At 39.0% G+C, this 22041-nt stretch overlaps 1 protein-coding gene across 1 annotated transcript; it reads right to left on the bottom strand.

Moving 5' to 3' along the window:
- Positions 1 to 855: 855 nt before the first annotated feature.
- On the bottom strand, positions 856 to 21938 carry si:dkey-16j16.4. The gene is made up of 5 exons (XM_037695428.1): positions 21356 to 21938; positions 9324 to 9405; positions 8654 to 9168; positions 5132 to 5185; positions 856 to 1641 (listed from the first exon to the last, which is right to left on the bottom strand). The coding sequence occupies exons 1-5, from the start codon at positions 21422 to 21424 to the stop codon at positions 1516 to 1518; spliced, it is 846 nt and encodes a 281-aa protein (XP_037551356.1). The 5' UTR covers positions 21425 to 21938; the 3' UTR covers positions 856 to 1515.
- Between the last annotated feature and the right edge of the window lie 103 nt (positions 21939 to 22041).

The following is a 22041-nucleotide window of genomic DNA, read 5'->3' as shown; positions in this document are numbered from 1 at the left end:
CCAGTTTTAGCTTCTCTCCATTGGCTTCCTGTCAAATTCAGATTTGAATTCAAGATCTTACTTATAACCTACAAAGCTCTCAACAACCTAGCTCCATCTTTTTGAGTCAATCTGATTCAAGCTGGCGGCTACAGCTAATTCACCATATCAAACAGAAAAATGATCATAGTTCAATAATTTTATATATATATTGAACTAAAACTTGGTATAATAGTACTTGAGACTCATCACCAACACATACTTAAGCGCTAATAGATCACATGACATCTTTGTTTCAAACTGAAGAACACACACATTTTTATAACAAGGTATATTTTATAACAATTTATTGGTAAAGAGCATTGCTTATTTCATACCCGTGAAAAATAATCTTGGTATAGGAACTATTAGCCACTATATTTCCAAAAATCCAACGTAATATGCACATTTAGTTTATCTCAAATACTTCCACTTTTATTTCTATATAATCTAATTAAAATAAAGTCACTTCATAAACAAAGAGGCCACAGAGTTTTTATTGAATACGTTTTTTGTGCAACAATTGACAAGGAAATGTCACAATGTTACATTCAATTCGGCAAAACCTTAGTTACAGCGGTGGCATTGTGTTTACTCAACTCAGCTTCTCAAGAGCTGGGCAGTACCTCAGATTTAACTGAATACAACAGGAATGTCATTTCAAGGCATTTAAGAGATCTTCAGAAACACTGGGACATCATTAATAGACCAGTGGTCTTCTTTTTACCTAGAAACAATGAGGTACAATATTGGAAAAACGGAAATGGCACACTACAAGTGGACTATCCAGAACACTGCACTGTTTAGCCAAATGTGCAGCAATCTTAACGCCACAGTTGTTTCCACAGATCTCTCTTTCTGCACAGCTGTGGAATTCATGCAAGAAAAGAGAATAACTGACCTGGACTACAAGTGACAACTTGTTAAGAAATGTACATCATAATCAAAGGTCGACTATTCCTCTACAGTCATACATGTTTGTTATAGCTCGACCTTATAGTACTGTGTACTCAAACACATCCATATAAGTAGTTTTAGACAGATAAATGCAACCACTGTCTTATTTGAAGCATAACAAAATAGCAGATGACTCAACTCACCTTGTTTAGATAGGAAGTTACAAAGGAAAAAACCCTGGAACCACTTGATTGTCTAACATGCATCTTTCCCTTCAATAAGATCCAAACTACAACAAAGTTCAGGCCCTGGCCTGCAGTCCATGCTTGTTTTGTGATCATTTATTCCACAGTTACAGCTGTATATACACCTAACATCAGAAAAGTTATGCTAGGACGTATTTCTTTTAGCTTCAAAAGCTTCTAATTTCAGCAAATGATCAAAAAGACAGGGAGGGATTACCTGAGAGCGCAACAGTTCCATCATCAAACAAATGACTTTCCAGTGGTCAGTCCTTGAACTTGTTGCAGAAACCACAAGGAAGAAGCCACCTGGAAATGAGGTGTGGGGCTGGTGTCTGGCATGGTGAATTCAATTTGCTTATAAGCAGGGCTGATCTTCAGGTGGAGTCAGGGGGCTGCAGGGGGGCACTGTGCTCAAGGAGCGGAAGGCAAAGATGGACGGGTCGTAGGTGTACCGGGGTGGAGGACGAGTGCCAGTCAGGTTCTGAGGACAGAAAACATAAGCCAAAAGATTGACTGATGTATTGGTACACCGTACAACCGAGCTCTAATTTTGGTTTTGGCAAATAAATGTCTTACAATCCTGAAGGGAGGTCAATGGAAAAACAACGCATCATGGAAAACAACCCTAGAACATTTTCACACAGATTTGATTTCACTCTCGCTGCAGGTTTAGTGCTTTTCCACTTGCAAAGACACTCCTCACTCCCCTTCTTTGTGATTATACGAGCCCCCTGTCTAAAATTAGCCCTAGTCATTTTCTTCCCCACAGGAAACGACAGGAAATGACTCTGTTGGATTTGGCAGTGAGGCAGCACTTTCTCCAGAGGCTGCAATGAGTTGATTCCATGCAGAAACGTATGAAACACAGCACTTTTGCTGACTGGTTCCAGTCACATCAGTGAGGGAAAAAATCCCATGTAGTCAGGCCACAGGTGGCCTATGACTTCAGCTAACATCTTCTGGGATCAAGCACTGAAGAATGAGCTGCAGCAACTCGGCAACAATTCCCAAACCTATTTAGAGTTAGAATAACATGTGCTAATGTTGGTTTAAACAGGCAAAAGAAATGATACACAGGAAGTCACTGACCTGAAAGAAGTGGCAGTGAAAGATGTGATACTATAGATTGTTGCCCTACTCATCCAACTTGGAACTTGTGCATGCACTCATTAGTTCTGCCAGAGCTGAAAATACCTCTACATCACATCACATTGTAATTAACTTCAGTATAAACCACAGTGACTTGAAGCGGTTTCCCTCCATCCGCTCCATTCATATCTGCACCATTTCCCTCACTTCGATCAATCGTCACCTTGCTCTCCAGCCGCACTTTATGGTGGCTGAAACCAGATGCCCTCGCATCTGCCTGCTGAGGCCTTCGACACGCTCTTCTGTTCACCTCCAACCCCCGAAAAGAACAAGCCTCTGAAGCAGTCTGCGCTGCAAACTCTGTTTCCAACTTCCATTCAAACACACACACCACTGTTAACAACCGTAACCCCTGCAACTACTCCCATGCTAGAATCCTTGAAATGAAGGGCCCCATCAGACCCAGTTTCTCTTCTGGTATGTGGCCAGGAAATCCAGAATTTGCAGATAAAGAGGGAGAGAGATGAGTAGTGCATAGTACAGAGTGTCACAAAGAGTAAAGAGAGCCCACACCGGCCTCCAAATGGCTCAAAGACTTACTGTGTGCTCATTTCAAGGAAAATCTAAAAGCTGGAACAAGCCCAATGCCCGCAGACGTCACTGACGGGGACAACAACACCACCAGCGAGAACTGAGGATAATGAGCAATACTTGTATGTTTCAGTTGAGCTAAACAGATAGCAGCCGGCCAGGCTATAAATGGAAAATGACTCCATCTCTGGAAAAACACCACAAGGGAACCGCACACACTCCACCTCCTCTTCTTCCTCCTCCTCTGCTCTACCTCTCATTGCCACTTACTCAGAGATCATCCTCGGTTTCTGACTCCACAGACGAGCCTGGATGCATACATGGAAAAGATGCACATGAGATGCTGCTACAGTTGGTGTGTATACATAAACAAGTGTGTGAAAAGGTTCCACTGACACTATCCCACACAACGTGATGATGATGTCACTTCTCTCACCACACTGAGCATCCTTCTGGAGTGGCCTGCTTTGTGCCAAGATGCTGAGGCCGGTTCCATCCGAGCTTCCCTCAGACAAAAACCAACACAGTTGGAAGCAGAGCTGATGGATAATTAAATCAAAAAGGGCACTAACTTTGAAAAATACTTATATTTTGAGACACGTTTGATGTGAAAAGCCAGGCATTAAAAATGTCTGTATAAGAAATTTGAAGAAAAGTTTGACAGAGTTGCTGCAAAATCAATCTGATGGTGCTATCAGGTTTTCTGCAGTTAGCAAGCAGGGCATGGAAACAAACCCTGTAGCCAGATGCCGTCCCAGTATGCATTTGGATGGAGATCAAGGTGCTGGCCACAGGACAGGCCTGGCTGTTCGCAGGGCAACCGAGCAACCTTATCCCTAACAGACACCCTGATCCTGCCTTACAAAGAAGTCTTCCTGTGCACCATGTGTTTATGTTTTTATTCCTTTAATATGGCAAAGACGCAAAAAGATATGACTTACTGTTAACAAACTGCTAAGGATGTGCACTTTTAAAAGTATCTAAAAACAAGCTAAATATTTCTATTCATCAATGTGGATATTACAGATGGCATATTACAACAGATACTGTTGTACTTTCATCTGCATCTCTACACTTCACGATGCAGGAGGAGGCGCTCTGCATCACGAAGGACTCCACTCATCCTGCACACAGTCGGTTCCAGCCCCTCCCATCAAGCAGGCGGCTGAGGAGCATTCAGAACAAGACCACCAGGCTCAGAAACAGGTTCTTTGCAGCTGTCAGACTGCTGAACTCGAGCTGCACTTAATTCAGCTTCATCTTACTTTTCTTTTACTTTATTTATTATACATATATTTGTACTCTTTTGCATTTATTTGTTAATTGTTAGGCTTCTTGATCTGGGACCCGAGTCCAAATTCCGTACCACAAACATGTAAATATGAGCTGGTATGACGATAAAAAAATTCTTGAATCCTTTAATATTATGAGTTTCATGTTGTTTTTTTTTACATGTGGTGTGCATGAGCAAACGAGCAGCATACATGAGAAAACAAAAAATACAAAAACAGCTTCAAAGTGACGTGTCATATTGGTTTCTGGCTCTGCCTCTGGTCATCATTTTATATTGGTAAGGAAAAAATAATTGTTTTTGCCATGTCAAAATAATTTCTGATGTTAAATTAAAAAAAAAATTTTCAGAAATGTCTAATTATTAGTCAGAATTTAGAAAACCACAACAAAGATTTTTGTTAAGTCCTACAATTAGAAAAATCTGATACATTGGTAAGACAAGAAAGGAGTAATAAATCATCATCTTCAAAAAGAGCGTGGTTGAGGAAAAAATGTGAAAATCCTTTGATAAAATATAATCAATTACAATAACTATATACACAACAAAAAACAAAAGGAAGTTGAAAAGTGAAAGTAAAAAGTATTTCTAAACAAATTGTGCAACGAGAACTCAAGTTATTGGTACTTAACGTCTTTAAAAACACTTTATTTCAATTATAAAAAGCTTCAGGTTACTAACGTGTAAAAAGACTGGACTCTGGATCAGAGGTTCAACGGTTGACACGGGCAAATTTCAAGAAAACAAAGAAATAAATCCTCAAGATCAAATGGTGAAAAAGTGGTTCAGGGAGCAAAAGAGTTAAAGAAGTCCTTACACATTTACTCATCAGTATAAAAGCTTAACTTGTGTAAGTAAATGCTACGATGAGACAAAAGCTTAGAAGTTGAATCCTTTTGATTTTTAGCTTTGGTCTCCAACTTCTACAATAAAATAAGTTAACAGTTTAGTCTGACAAAACATGCCAAATAAAAAAACATTAATGATTTAATTAACTCACCCGGATCTTAATGGTTCTCGTTTTCCCCCCACAGTTCTTCTTCAGCAGCATTTTCTGTGGAAAACAAAAATATTCACTGACAGCAGGTGAAAGTTCATTCAGCAATAAAAACAAATGTTTATGACTTTTAGCAACAATCCAGAAACTGGTAAAAAGTTGGTCCAGAGAAGTTTTTGTATCACAGAAGTAGGCAGAGAGCAACCTCTGGTTTGAAAGGGTCAAACAAATATTAAAAAAAGCTGTCATTTAAAAATACCATGTTTGTTAGCATTGTTACTGAAACAATAAGACAAAACCACCCACAGCAGGCACGGCATCAGAAAGAGTCGGACAGAACGTCTCCAAAATCCACAGATAGCACAGCTGAACTGATCTTCATTTTTAATCATTTAGTTTTAGTTTTGAACATTCACAATATTTCATAATTCACAATCTGAGTTCTTCCTAATTAACAAATGAGCTTGCAGATGATGCTACTCTTTCTGCTTTGCAGAGCCCTACTTGCACAATTTACAAAAAATTAAGTTGCACAACAAGCTGAAGTGGCCAGCAGGTGACTTCCAGGACTGTTTTCTTTCTTTATGGCACATTTACGATGTCGCTTTCTAATGACACAAGAAACTGGTGACTTGGACAAGTCAGTCCTGTTTTAGGGTGACACCTTTAACCAGTGGTAAAAACTTTTTCTCCTTTTTTAAAACTACCACGTTTACATAAACCAGCGCTACTTTAATATATGCAGATATCATATTACATTCAGATGATTCAAATGTGATAGTTTTACATGAATATGTTATAAGAGGATGAATCAGGGTGATGATGGAATAGAGGCAAATCCAGCTGTCTGACTAAAAAGTTCAAACTTATGCAATATCCTGTCTCCCACGAACCCTTAATGTCCACGCAGCCTTTTATTTTTTATTTTTTTTTAAATAACAGTGGGGGTGGAGGGACCACACAATCACTGAATTGTCTCAACTTTGAGAGGCAGCTTCCAAAGAGTCCATGAAAGAAAAGAAACTCAAGACTCCTGCTGTTGTGATGTGGGACAGACCTGCTGTGCACTTGCCCTCCTGCCAACCCTCATCTTTTCTGTATCAGTGATGTTACACTCCCTCTGACAACGGTCTGTCTAAACATTATTTGAAGGAAATAAATAATGCAAATTAAAACATTAATACAAGTCAGCTTCTCTCTTCATCTCAAAGGTTTAAAGAATTATCTCACCTAACATCACCATCAACTTAAATATGGTCATAAGTTGTATTTTCTAAATTTTAGAGGTACATTTTTAATGTTTTTCACTATTTGCGATAAGAAGATTTTAACCAGTTATTCTGTTGCTGTAGTAGGGAATCCAGATTGTTGAGAGGAAGCTGCAACACAAATAAAGTTGCTTTATCGTAGTTAATTCATAGTGAAACTTTTGATTAATGTTTGTGTTAATCCTAAAGGCATTTTCCTTAAAGCACCAACTTTTATTTCTACAAAAAATATGACAACACAGAATGATGGACAACATTCAGACTCAAAGATAAACTGGTGCAGTTCGCTGAGCAGCTGGTGGTAGAAAATAAAAACGTGTTCAATTAGAGCAATGCAACTTTGTGCTATAGAAACAAAAGGTTTGTGTTTTTTTTTTTTTTTATGCCATGCAATGTTATTTCACTGGAAACAAGTAAAATGCTCTTTTTTTTCTACTTTTGTTTTTTCCCATCTAATTGGACAATGTACTTTCATGCATTAAAAACAAACAAACTGGCAACAGGTTGCTGAATCACTGCAGTACTTTAAACACCTGAGCAACACGTTTGCACCAACTATCCATTAGCAGCATCTGCTGCTCAAACTGCTGCTCTTCCAAGATAATTACACTAACAAATGGAGAGGCCTCATCTGTGGTGTGGATTGTGATGGGATTAACGGGGAGTAAAAGAAAGCAACTCCACGACCCTTTAACCTTCCTGGTCAATGAAATTATGAGATACATTATTAAATATTCAACTTGAGCTCCATCTGGCCTAGACACTGTGGCTAAATGTGCCAGCTGATGGTCTTTATATAAAGATGGATAAAAGTTTTGAAGATTGTTAATGTTAAAGAATAATAACATCTACCATTTATCTAAAAAAAGACCAGTTTTTACGACAGGATTCCTCTGACTTTGAGTCTTTGGATTCTCTTCCAGAAGGGAATCTGGTAAAGAAATTACATGGAGTCTGGAGGTTTCTCAGCTAAAGGGTTAATGGGAAACCGTCAGCTCCCTACCTCTGCAGGCCCCCTTTTGTATTCCCTGCAGCACCTCCCATTCCACTCGACTGAGCGTGCACACGCTCTCACATATACAGACATGTTGATATAGAAAAAAAAGAGGATGTACACACAGACAGGCAGGGTGATGGATGCACACACACTCTTGCTGCCTGCTGTCTCTCATCATCTGTTCTTTCCCTCTAAAAACTTCATGGACATATGGACCCCTGGAACCTGCAGTTTCTCCCCCCTGCACTCACTCTCTCCCCATCCTTAGTGTGGGCCAACAGGTCTATTGGATTTTAATGATTAGTGCAGCAGATTCTCTGTGACTCATTAGTGGCTGTCGTTTTTCTGTTGCTTATTTAATCCGGTTTTCCTGCCTCCACCCCTCCATCATTTCCCCTCACTCTGCAGCCTTTGTAAGAAATGAGGGCGGACATCTGCCGTCTGTGCCACCCCTCTCCTTCATCCCTCTCCAGCCGGACCTCCGAGGTGTCGAGCGTCCGGCTTTGGAAGTGGAAGACTCCGTTTGCATTTTGTGCAGCCATGTGTGCCCGAGCCGTCATTGTGCTTTTGGCCCAAATCCCCAAACTGAGATCCTACTTGGATTTGCTCAGAGGGTTAGGGTGGTCTTCTTCTTTATAGTTAAAGTTTCTGGATAAATACTTAACTACATACAACTACAATGCTTCTGCTTGGAGATCAATTTGTTTAAAAAGTTTTTTTGTTTTTTTTTGCAAAGTATGCTAACTTTGTTACAAACTTGTAAAAATGGGCAGATAAAACCATGAACATGTTTGCTTACAGCTGCCTGAATTAAAATGAGTATAGTTTATTTAATAAAACGTGTGACTTTTCAGTGAGTTAAATTAATATTGGCCTCTGGAAGCAAAACCTTCTCTGCTTGTGATCGAACCGCAGCTTAGAAACACAAAACTTGTGTAGTAGGCTTACGAGCCATAGTGTGCAAAAACCTTGCAGGAAGACTAAAATGAAATTGGTCGAAATCATAAAGTTATAGAAATGTTAAAACCTTGAAATTTAAACTTTGCTATAAGAAGATATTTAGTGAAGCAAACTAACTTTTCAAGTTGCATTTGAACTTAAACAAGTTAATTGTTGATGTAATACAAAAATCGCACATGCTTTTATTTTGTAACAGTCAATTTAATGTTTTGGCTAAGAAAACATTTTCTTTAATTTCATTTCAGTGTTGCTCTGTTTCAGTTTGTGTTTTTCCCTCACAGCACAAACTGAACTACTAACCTGTTGCATTTTTTCCAGATCCAGACTGGGTCTCCCAGACTCCCCACCATAGCTGTGTCGATACTTTCTGTAAGGTGCTGACTGGTCAAAGTGGGTGAGAATGATGGGCCGTGTGACTGGCTGAACCACCTGAAGTTGAAATCTTATTTGGGGCGGTTTGAGGTTATGTGGTGGGCTGGAGCTGAAGAGTACAGGGCTGGGAGAGGCAGCAAGGCAAGCACCAGGCTCGACCAGCGGCCTGGCAGAGGCGGGCGGCGACCGGCACCCACAGAGGTCCCGCACCTCCTCGTCGCTTGAAGCGCTGCTTTGGTGATCGCTGTGGCGCTGTGGCAGAGCGGACACCCACTTCCTGTTATCGCCACAGCTGATCCGCTCAAGCTCTTCCTCTGATGAGTGACGATCCAGATTGGCATCTAGAAGGAGGCGGAGGCGTCGCAGGCGAGCTGGAGAGATGGCACCCTGATTGTGCTGCTGGCTGGTGGCCAAAGGGGTGAGGGCGCAATTTCTCCGTCTTTCTGGAGAAGTTAACGAGCAAGACGTGTCAAAGAAAAAAACTGAAGACACAGCTGGAAAACAGTGCAAAAGCCTTTAATCTACAATTCTACTGCTTATAATGTTGACTTGGATAAAAAAAAATAACTTGTGTATTGTGTGTGTGTGGCGCACATACCTCTGTCAATTTGTGCAAGCTCCTGGTTCTCGCCTTCTGAGTCATCACTCTCCGCTCCCTCTCCACTGCCATGATAAGAAATCTGGAAAATGGATTTAGTTTGTCACACACAAGTTGGTAAATTGTCACCTTAACTTTTACTGAATCTCTCTCTTAACATCAACATGCAATCTATTTTGTATAGGTTGTGTGAGGTGTTCTATGTTTAAAACAACTAAAAACTGGAGATGGTTTGTTTTAGCCCTTTGAATGAGAAGTGGAACATCTACAAGAACTGACCAATCTCTGCTGTTTCATCTGAGCACACAAAGGTTTTAAGGAAAACATGATGCTAATAAAGCACATGCTAATAATAAGACAAACACGCAAGATCAACGATATTTCATAAACATTGCAGCCATTTCTTTATGGTGTGGATGTTTATGAAGCATTCACACTATTGTGATCAATTAATTGTGATCCATTTTTCTTCCGTACATTTTTCGGAGTGATTCTCGTCCTGCAGTTTTTAAGCTATTTCAACTAATCATAAATCAAAACATTCAGCTCTTTCAGGACAATCCTGTTGTGACTATTGGTATTGGTGCAGCTTTAGCTTTTTGAAATATTTAGCCTTTTCTGACACTTTTTCCTCATAGAAAATGCATTGAGCTCATTTTACATCCTTCACATCTTTAGATGTGTTTACAACCTTTTACTGCTCCTTTCACATTTTGTTTTGGTTCAGTTTCTTTCAGCTTTCTTGTACAAATCTAAACTTTTTTTCCCAGCTACTTTCAGCTGGTTTTTTTCAGCTGTTTTGTGATCCTTTCAGAATATTTCTGCTAACTACAACATTTTTGTGCTTCTAACTTTTTTCTGCTAATTTAAGCTTGTTATGCTCCTTTCAGCTGATTTCTGCAAATTTGACTTTTTTCTGCTATTTCAGCTAGCATTTAGCTGTTTTATGCTAATTTTAGCTTTTTCAGCTAATTCCACTTGTTTTGCAGTCGTTTCCACCTTGTTCAGCCCAATTCAGCAGAAATGTGCTCTCACTTCCTTCTAGTAAATTAGGCTTCTTTCTGCCTTTTGGCTACTTTTAAGCTGGGTATTTTTGTTAATAATTTCAGCTTTTTTCAGATAATTTCCACATTTTGTGCTCATTTCTGCTTATTTGTTTTAGGCCTACTGTGTTCTTTCTGCTTTCTTCTGTTAATTTAAGCTTGTTCTACCTTTTCAGCTACATTTTTTTGTTGCATTTTTAGTTGATTTCAGCTGCTTTAACATAAATTAAATTTTTGTGGTAATGTATGCCACTTTCAGCCCAATTAACTTATTTATGCTAATTTCAGCTTGTTATGCTATTTTCAGCTTTTTCTGCTATTTCAAATAGCTGTCGTATGCTAATTTTAGCTAATTCCACATGTGTTTAGCTCGTTTCAGCTCTATCCACTTCTTTCTGGTAGTTTAAGCTTCTTTCTGCCTTTTGAGCTACTTTCAACGATTTTTTTTGCTCAGTTCAGCCTTTTTTTTAGTTAATTTCTGTGCTCATTTTTGCTTATTTAAACCTAATTCAGCAAATGTGTTCTTTCTGCTTCCTTCTAATTTAGGCTTGTTCTTCAATTTCAGCTACAATTCAGCAAGTTTTTTTTTTTTTTTTTTAGCTAATTTCAGCTATTTGTCTGCTAATTCTTCAGCAATAAGCATTCACACTGCATCTTTGCAGGAAATGCAATTTCTCTAGTTATTCATTTATTTAAAAAATTGATGCAAAATATAAAATGTAAAAAAAACTATAATTCCTTGAAGTAATGAATATCACCCATAGTCTTGTGTGCTAAAGTTTAAAATGAACATCTTGCATGATCTGTTAGCACTCGTAGTGTTGGGAATATTTCTTGGATATAACCAACAATTTTTAACATCTGTAAAATTGGCTGAGTTATAGTCATTTCTGTTTGCTAAGGTTCATTAACTGTGGCGCCATTTTGACATTACATCATTTGTACATGTCATTTGTCCATCAGTTCACAAGATATTTTATTAATAGAAAAGTTTTAAACAATCTCGTGTCATGACTCTCAGCTACTACAAGACCAAATGTTAGATCACTATTTGTAAAATTGACTGGTAATTTCATTAAAATCTGTCCAGCGGTTCTTGAGATATTTTGCCAACAGTAAAATTAACACAGACATAGGCAAATACACTATCACCCACATGTCATGACTGTAGGTTCAATTGCTAAATAAAAAAGGCCTTAAATGTAACATTTAGGGTAAAACTTCAAATTGCTTTTGTGCAACTGGGCTAAAAGTGTTATATAAAGAAAAAAGTACAAAAATATTTTCATTTTGAATGTTAAATATTCCCACACAGATGAACATAAAGTTCAAATACATTAAAAGTTATCCCCTGAGAAACTTTAATGATCTATTTACATGAATTGTTTTAAATTTTTTCATCATTTTGTTGTTAAAACTGGTGACAAACTTCCAACAAGTTATCATAACCTTCAAATTGTAGAGAAATCTGATTTTATACAATAAACATGTATATGCAGGCACAAAGCTGAGCCATATTGTAGCTAAAGTGTAGATTTTGTTTATTCCCAACAACCTTAACCAGCCTATCTCTTTAAAAATCAATTTGTCCTTTACAGCAGCAACAATACAGATATTCTGCAGTCTGCAGTGCTAAGAGTTAAGTAATGCCCCTCACACTCAGTAATTACCACTCGGAGGCTTCGCTGAGCAGCTGCCATCTGTGCATGTGCGTGTGTACGCTTACACACTCTTTTCTATGAAGCTCCTCAAAGTGTAAAAAGGGGGAACAGGAGCCAAATCTCCTAATCCCAACAAACAAAAAGCAGCGTTCAAATCATATTAAAAGGAAATTCCACTGTTTGGTTTCACAGCCTGTTCAGCAACATTCTGTTTAAATCAGCATGCCGCATCACATCGCTGCACCTCCCGGTTTTCATGTCTGAAATCAACCCCCAAAAGTCCAGGACTCATCTTTATCACTGTCAAATCCACTGAAACACAAAGACGTTCCAACAGAACTACAAAATCAGATTCGCTCAATTCTTCGCACAGTTACAGGAAAACATGGCGCACTTATTGTCTGATGTAGCATAAAAAAGTTTTGAGAATATAAACACTGTACTGTACACACTATTGCAAATAATCAGAGTTTCTCATTTCTAAAATGTCATGTCACTTTTCCCTTTTTGTCTTTCTGTGCATCTTTAAAGAAACAGACATTTAACATATTTTCACACTAAATAAGGTTCAAATCCATCCATCCTCTTTACTCGCTTCTTTCCTTTTGGGTCGTGGGGGTCACTGGTGCCCATGTCCATCTATCACTTTGCGAGAGGCATGGGACACCCTGGACAAGTCTCCAGCCCATCACAGGGACACATGGAGACAACCAACCATTCACTCTCACTCACACCTAGAGACAATGTAGAGTTACCAATCCGTCTAACGTGCAGGAAACTGGATTACCCAGAGAAAACCCACACATGCACGTAGAGAACATGCAAACACCACCCAGAAAAGTCCTGGGCTGAGATTTGAACTGGTGACCATCTGACTGAGAGGTAACAGTTCTACCAACTGAGCCAGCATGCAAAAGTTAAAACCCCTAATTCCAAATAAAAGTTGGGGCGTTGTGTAAGGGTAAATTAAAACACTGATTTGCAAATCTTAAAAACTATATTTTAGTCCAACACTGTTCAGTCGGGTCATCTGGATGGTTTCTGTTTTTTTTGTTTTGTTTTGTTTTTTGCTGAAATGTTTCGTCTTTCAAAGGACTTCTTCAATGTGAGGACCCACCAAACATTTTTTTTTTCCTTTCGGCTGCTCCCTTCTTCAGGGGTCACCACAGCGAACTAAGTCGCACGAAGACCTGGCAATTGTTTTTACGCCGGATGCCCTTCCTGATGCAAACACAGACCACCAAGCTACCACAGCCCTCTGTGTAGAGCAGAGAGCTGCTATCTAGTACACTCAGAGAGCAGATGGTGGGGGTAAAGGGCCTTGCTCAAGGGACAAGAGTGGGTCAAATGAGGGTGGAGGCAGGTGTGGGGGCTTTACCTTTCCCACCCACATTTTGATGTTGTCAGTACCGGGACTTGAACCGGCAATCTTCCGATCTGCACCACCACTCCCCACCCACCAAACAAAACTGATTCCTACAAATGGCATACTCCATAGTAGGTGGTGCATGGCCTCCGGGGCCCGCCCTCTCCTCTGCCAACTCCTCAGTCGTGCCAAAGTGGTTCCAAACACCAAAGTTCATGCTCAGTAATCCAGGTATAAAATCCAACAATGGTCTAAACATTGGTGGATTTTATACCTGGATTACTGAGCATGAACTTTGGTATATTTTAGTCACAATAATAGTAAATGTATCAAATGTTTAAACTAAGGCATTTTACCATCAATCCATCCATTCATTCATTATCTTTTACCCGCTTCTTCCATTTTAGATCACGGGGGTCGCTGGTGCCCATGTCCAGCAATCACTGTGCGAGGGGCGGGGTACACCCTGGACAGGTCGCAAGTCCATCACAGGGCCACACAGAGACAAACGAAACAAACAACCATTCACTCTCTCACTCACACCTAGGAACAATTTAGTATGGCAGCAACACACTCTCAAAAGGTGGTACAGGGCAATGTTTACCCGTGAAGCATCCTTTCTTCTTTGAAGGTTAAAACTCTACAATCTGAACATTTGCTTCACGATCTCTGAGAAAAAAAAAAATCCTCTAAAGGATAACTGTGTGCAGGAAACTTTCTCAAAATTAGCTCGACTGAACTTCTTCTGAGTATAGTCTAATTGTATCAAGGTCAAGGTTCTTTATTGTCATTCGCACCACATGTGGTACATGTGGTGGAACAAAATTGTGTGCACAGGGTCCCTGTTACACTGTGTGAGAAACCGTCAAACAGTTTTATTTTATTTTTGGAAGTAACTGCAGGATCCTCACTTACTCACCGTCTCTAGCCTTCGAATCCTAATTTCTCTCACGGGAGATGTTCGTTTTTAACCCACGACATATTCATGTGTGTTCAATTTTCAACATGTAGCCGCATGAAGCTATCTGCAGCTTCCCCGTCAGGATGTTTTTCCACAGAGCAATGTCTGTATGACAAGCAGTTAAGCTGACAGTAATGATTTGGCATTTCCTTCGCCCTGGGAATTACCTCAGAGACTGCTGTTCATGGATCAGAGAGCACATGTGTAGGACGTGGGTGTATGTCTTAGTAATAACGTGTTTCAGATTCTAAACAACTCGAGCTCTCAGATATGCATCGTTCAAGCCAAAGCACATAACTAAATATCAACTTCTCAGTGTTTTTGAGAACTTACTCAGGTTTTACAGCAACTAGTGACATTACGACCAAGTAAAAAAAACTCATTGCACAGCAGGTTTATAATAATAATCAGTTTTAAATTTTAAAGAATCTAAGACTAGACAGTCACAGTATCTGATAATGTAATGTGAGAAGCATTGTTGGGTAAAAGGGAGCAAGAAAACTTTGCATGTGTTCCTCAGTGACCCATATCTGATGGGGTTTGTGTTCTGGCACAGCTTGCTTTAACAAAAACAAGATCCTGTCTAACTGACGCTCAGTCTATGGTTAGACGGGTTGGCAGAGCTCGAATGTTAGATAGGGGAGGTTTCATTTTCATACTCTGCTGTACATTTTCATTCTGTCTAAATACAAAATCCATAGCAAAACCAAACGGTGCATTACTGCTGGTGTATTTTAGAACGTTCCTAAAAGACGATGCTCAACAACTTGAAGGAAATTTTTCAGTCTTGATACTGTTTTTTTTTTTTTTTTTTTTAGTTTTAGGTTTCAGTGTTATTCTTGTTTGTACAAAACTAAACAAATAGCAAATAGTTAATTGCAATTGGCAGTAATTTTTATGACTGGAATGAGAAAGTACATGTACTATAAATGACAAATCAGTCAATACTGCAACCCAGTACTATTTAACACAGGAACTTGCACTGTGGTTGATGAGACCAGTTACTTTGGTGACTCATTGATGTAGTTACTGTAACACAGCAGTTGGACTACGGTAAAATGGAGGAAGTGTGCTTTAGATCCAGTCACACAAGTTAGCAACCTTCCTACTCACTTGGGCTGATGTTTGACACATTGTATGGTTTTTGCTTTAGAAAGTAGTCCCTGTAGAACAACCAAAAAGAAAAACTGCACTGATACGATTGCCTTCCTTTCTATTCTTTCTGTTCCCAGTTGATAGGTTTAAAAAAAAAAAACGCAAAGGATGTCCAAAAAAATCAAGTTTAAAAATGTCTGCAACGTTTATTTGAATTATTTTCCAAGAAATAGAAATCATAGTTATTTTAAGAGGATAAAAGTAGTTTTTGTGGAGTCACAATAAAGTTTTTTTTCTTGCAGTTGGATTCTTTACCTACTCCTTAACTCCACATTTCCATAGTGTTGCATAGTTTACAAGCATTAAACCAGAGATAATAATGTATATAATGTTACTTGGTGTTGAGACTATTTTAACTGGATTTACAGAATGGGTTCTTCGGGGTGAGATGCAAAATTATTGGTATGAAGTTATTATATATAGTAAGCCAGTTTCCAGTTGACACTGTGCTTGTCTTTGTATGAAATAGTTCAAAAACTTTCATACTTTGTCTTGTCTTCCCTTGCTGTTTCGGCCCTGTTTTTACAAATTTTAGTGGCATTTCTGCCATCAGTATGCCCTTGATTTAATTTGGCTTTTTAGTACACATTATAATATATATCCTGAGGTTGGGGGTTCAAGCCCAGGTTGCATCAGGAAGGGCATCCAGAATAAAACAAATAGCCAAATATTTCATGCAAGTTTGCTCACTGTGGTGATCCCTGAAGAAGAAAGCAGCCAAAAGAAACTACTACTACTACTAGTAGTACACATTACTGGTGCATGCCAGTTGGTGCACCAAAAGTTGTGAATACAGATGCCCCAAATATTACCGCCTGAAAACCAAACACAATCCTTTGAACTGTGGCTGAAATGGTATTTAAGCTGCAAATGATAGCAGTTCCTGCTCACTGATTTTTCTTTTTTGTGAGTTACAAGCTTTGCTCTGGCCTGCTTGATTTTCAAACTGATAAACATATTTCTGTCAAAATGTGGTTATTTCTGACTAGTGTTTTCTGAAACCAGACACAAATGTTCATGCACCATTTTCAACCTGACTTTAGAGTCACTCAAGTATTTTATAGGTCAAATTAAAAAAATGTATATGCCTACTGTTTTTGTGATAGCCCATCTGCAGAGTTCTGCAGAGAGTGGTGAAGACTTCACAGAAGTCTGTTGGAGTCAGCCTCGCCACCATCACAGACATCTACACCTCCAGATGCAGGAAGAGAGCCACCTGCATCAGGAAGGACCCCGCTCACCCAGCACACTCACTTGTTGCACTGCTCCCCTCAGGCAGAAGGTTGACGAGCATTAAGTGTAGAACCACTAGACTGAGGAACAGCTTCTACCCTGAAGCTGTGAGACTCACAAAACCCTAACCAGGATACTCACTGTAATGCCACTTTAATTGGTGATATGTGACTGTGCTGCTGATTATCCATGCTGCTGACTATCTGTGCTGCTGACTATCTGTGCTGCTGATTATCTCATGCTGCTGATTATCTCATGCTGCTGATTATCTCATGCTGTTATATCCATTCATAACTATCTGCTCACCACAGACTCATGTTCAGGCTGCTGTTATGCCATATTGTTTTACAATAATGTTTAGCGTATATCTTAGATCTTTTAGCGTACCATTTGGCATTTATCGTACTAGATCCTTATTTGCCGTTTCTTTTTATACTTTATGTTTTGCTATGTTTGGCTGTAACTGAGACCCTGCGTGCATAATTGCATTCAACCTCATGTACACCATGTGATGGAAATGACAATAAATTGACTTGAACTTGACGAGATGCAAATATAAAATCCATGTTCTTAATTCTCAGATTTACAACAGTTAAGTAAAATGTGAATACACTTTTATTCCTAGTATATTCTTGCATTACTGTATGTTAAAGCAGTTAATTGCAGATTACTTCAGGCTTAGACAAAAAAAAAATGAGGAGGAGACTGGATGAATTGCACATAAAACTACTTATGTGCACACACGCAAACACGGACAAAGAGTTGTGTGTTTGTGTGTCAAGAACAGTTGAATGAAATCCTTGTCAGTCCCTTGCATCGCTGAGCAGCTTGCTAAGCTGGATCAATGGCAATGTCACAGCGTACTCGCACCACCCAGTTCACACACATATCAGCTTTGCTCCGTCGTTCCTCACTAAAATGGGCACTGTCACACTCCATTTCCCCTCCCATAAAACGCACAAGGTCAAAGACGGATGACTCCTTTTTTCTCCCGCTGCAGTTAAGATTTCCTTCAGTTTGGCCTAAAGTATTCTTCATCAGCATTGGCTCCTAAATCAAGACTTTGGACTATTACTCCAATAAAATCTGAGCTGAAACGCTCAATCTGGATTCAACCAGTGACTCTGACCCCTGCACAAACCTAAAACTCAAACATGATCTGTGTTGCAGGCATAGAGAAGGGTAATGTGCAAACCAGTCTTCTATAAAACAGTAACTGAAATATGCTTTTGATTAAATAATCCCTGTTAAAAAAAAACAACAAATATGACTAATCATAGTGAAGCATGGACTGAAGTGGGTTCACAGAAAGCTGCAAACTGAAAACAGATGCCTACAATACAAAGCAATGTTGCTGTATTTTGCAGTCACTGACAAAAAGGCAGTAAATTACATGTAACCACATATTCCAGCACCTGCTGGTAGCTAGGCTCATTTTAAAAAAGCACACGGTGACTTTTTTTTAAAACATATGGACTCACTTGTCACGAGGAGTTCAACCCAATCAGTAAATATACGGCATCTGCAAAATGTGGTAACTTTCTCACCGGAAGTCATTTTGTGAGCGTTTAGGAATATAATTGCCAGAGTGATTGCTGCATGTGTTAAGGGGAGATCACACATTCTTCACAGATAACCTGTGTTTTTAACTGTGTCTTAAGTGGGATAGATCAGAACACATGTTTGTCACACAACTAGGATCAAAAACCTGCTGCAGAACTTAGCTTGTTGTTTGCACATGTGCACCAGAAGCAGCATGGAAAGCTTGCATTAGATTATTGCACATGCACTGGTTTTTCATCTGTTGGCTCCACTTGACACAAGTTTTAGGATTTTTTTTTGCTTTACAATTAATACCCACGCAACGTGGGCTAGATCAGTTGTTCATTACTGAATTGTCTGGACCTCCTTGACTTTGGTTTGAGAGCTCAAAACCCCTTGCAGTATGTTTAAAGCAGTCACTAAACTGTGCGAGTTTGTGATTAATCATGTTTTTTGTAATTCCAGTACATTAGTATTCAGAAATGTTTTTTTTTTTTTTAAATATGCAAGTGCATCCAAAAAATATATAATATTGTGAAAAAGTTGTGAAACTCATATATTACATAGATTCACTACATAGAGTAAAATATCTGAGGCCTCTAGTAATTTTGATGATTGTGGCTTATAAATGATGAAAAACCAAAACCAAGTGTCTCAGAAAATATAAATATTACACAGGCCAGCTGTTGGAACCTTTGTCAGTGTGGGCAGGAGCCAAGTCCTGCTGGAAAATGAAATCAGCATCGACATAAAGCTCGTCAGCAGAAGGAAGCATGAAGAGCTCTAAAATGTCCTGGTAGATGCTGCACTGAGTGTGGACTTCAAAAAACACAGTGCACCAACACCAGCAGAGGACATGGACCCAAACCATCACTGACTGTGGAAACTTCACTCTGGACCTCAAGCAACATGGATTCTGAACCTCTCCACTCTTCCTTCAGACTCTGGGACCTTGATTTCCAAATGACATGAAAATTTACTTTCATCTGAAAAGAGGACATTGGACCAGTGAGCAACAGTCCAGTTCTTTGTCTCCTCAGCAGGTAAGACGCTTCTGATAATGTCTCTGGTTCAGGAGTGGCTGGACTTGGGGAATGTGACATTTGTAGCTCACGTCTAGGAGTTAATCAGCTGAATCTGGGTGTGACACCAGAAGTTTACAATACTGAACCTCGTCACAATATGCAAAGTTTTTGACAATGAAGTGTTTTTTTTATTTTAATTCAAAATCAGCAAAATCACAAGAAATAAAGGCTTGAAATATTTCAGTTAATGTGTAATGAACCTATGTAATATACGAGTTTCACTTTGTGAAATGATAAACAAAAAAAAATAACTTTTTCAAGATATTCTATTTTTTTGAGAGGCACCTGTGTATATACTATGCCCACAAAATGTGTAAAGTGCACAGATTTAATAGAATTATTCTCCTGAGAAAATAAACATTGTTTGTTTTATTATAAATAAGATCATATCATATATATATAAATAAATAAATGCACTTACAATGGCATAGAACTGACTCGCGGTGAAATGTATCATGACATGGGAATGTATTTATTCATTGGTGTTTCTATGTTGGCCAATAAGGAGTTCTGGACAGAAATGCCAAGCTAAAAGTACCAGTAAATATTTATAAAGTATTTGAAGTAAAATATATGTAGCAGCTTGTTCACATTTAAGATTAATGTGAAAAGCTTGTTCAGAATGTTTATGTTGGCCTTTTTTCACCAGCACAATTTTCTATATATTGAAATCTATTCTAGCCAGTATTTCATCCCTTTATAATATGTTATTATTAAATAGCTTGCTGACTAAATTGTAAAGATTTGGCCAACTTCAGCTGTATTTAAATGTGCCTTAGAAATAAAATGCATTTAAATGACTCTGATATTTTCCCATTGCACCCCAAAGTTACTTGGAGTCGTGGAAACGGTGTCTTTATTCCTTCAGTACACCAAAGCAGCTTAAAAGCTACGGTTTACACACTTAAACCTTTTTCTACAGAACATGTACCAGAGCTGCTGAGAGGACAGAACTGCAGGGGTCAAATGTCACCTTCATCTTCAGTTGCATCATTTGTCTCATCCTCTTGACGTCTATTTTGATTTAAATTGTGAATGTAGTATTTGTACAAACATGCACATATTGCATTATAAACTGTTAACTGGTTTGTTTTACCTTTTTACATAGGTTTGAATTAGCCTTAAAAATCCATTTTAGTTATTTGATGTTTGAATTATCTGTGCATAACCACTGCAATATCATGGAGAACATGCCCCGTCACTTGACATACCCAACACACTGACAACTTTCAGAAGACTGAGCAGGGCAACACAAACATAAACAAATGTAAACAAAAGAGATGGCACATTTCCCACTGTACCCACGGCTGGGCCTTAGAATGGAAGCACTTTGGGACAAAATGGCTGCCATGCGACTGTACAGTTGGTTGATATTCAATAGTATTATGGATGGAGCAAGTTAGTGACCCATGCAGGATACAATCCACCCTCCTGCTCACAAAAAAAGAGGCATTATGCAAACTGAGCAGGCAGGAACAATGAAGCATGAAGGCAGATGTGTAAAATTGGATGAATATGGTTCTCAGTAGAATCATGTTTGTTTTTTATAAAGCTAAATGAACTCCAACTGTTATCCCAAGTCACTTTTTACAGTACAAATGTGCTGTGGCGTTCCTTTCTGACAAACATGACTTAAATAAGCACAGAAACTTTAGCATGTGACGGCAATGTGCCTCTTCTGGCAAACATCTGGCAAAGCTGAGTAAATCCCATATAACAATCAAGAAATAAAAACTATAGCTTTTGGAACAGTTAGAGAAAATGGCAGCAGAGGCTGCAATATTATATGCAGATACATTTTTTGTGTGTGAGAAAACGCAATAATTAACTTACTGTTACCTCCTTCAAGCATTATTATAAGCAGTTAAATGCGTCACAAGACAAAAGTAAAGCCAGGCTACTAAAAATGTCTTTCTCATGATTTGATTTGATTTATTTATTTTTTTTTATCTGTACTGACAATTCACACAACTGAGTCAAACTTACCTTCACTTGGAAAGGATGGATCTCATTGAGAGAATGTCTTCTGAGCTTTTTTGTCAGGGTCTTTAGCATTTTTTTTAATTGAGGAACTTTATGGCTTATCCCCAACAATCTACTTTTACTGTCTCCCAAATGTCGGTTAAGACAAGTTCATTCGCTATGAGCGGCTAAAAAAAAGACATTTTGACTTCAAAAGCGGCTGAAACTGCAACTACACAACCAGAAGCCGAAGCCAGTCGGCGTCGATAAAGATGATGCACCGAAATTCTCCAAACTGCGTAGATGCGGCTTGTTTTCGCAGGCTGCTCGCAGCAAACTTGTTATTCTCGAGTTCATTAGAGTTTGCAGCGTTCAAGTCAGTTTCAAAAATCCTCCTTCGCAAGGCTTCAGCCGCTCGCACAGACGCAACTTTAGCCCAAATGTGTTGGCAAAATTAAAAAAATTAAAACTATAAAAAGGAAAATAACATCTACTTGCTCGCATTCAGACACGCACACACGCACACTCACACACAAACACACGCAAACAACCGCACCAGCAGCCACACAAACACACCACGGAGAGCTCTCCTCCAGCCGGAGCGTAGTGCCCTGTGATTGGCTGAGCCGCACCATGACGTCGTACGTCGTGTCAAGGAGGAGGGCGGGGCATTAAAGCCACACTGCTGCTTCTTGAATGTTTACTTCTGT

This window comes from Nematolebias whitei, chromosome 21 (genome assembly GCF_014905685.2).
Source record: "Nematolebias whitei isolate Nwh7 chromosome 21, NemWhi1, whole genome shotgun sequence".
Taxonomy (NCBI): Eukaryota; Metazoa; Chordata; class Actinopteri; order Cyprinodontiformes; family Rivulidae; genus Nematolebias; species Nematolebias whitei.
This window is presented reverse-complemented; position numbering and strand designations above follow the sequence as displayed.

Coding starts and splice junctions, on each gene's coding strand:
- si:dkey-16j16.4 (XM_037695428.1), bottom strand. CDS start 21,424: ATGCTAAAGACCCTGACAAAAAAGCTCAGAAGACATTCTCTCAATGAG. Junction 5,186..8,653: donor ATCTGGAAAAAATGCAACAG/GTTAGTAGTTCA, acceptor TGTTTTCCACAG/AAAATGCTGCTGAAGAAGAA. Junction 1,642..5,131: donor CGAGAACCATTAAGATCCGG/GTGAGTTAATTA, acceptor TTCTGTCCTCAG/AACCTGACTGGCACTCGTCC.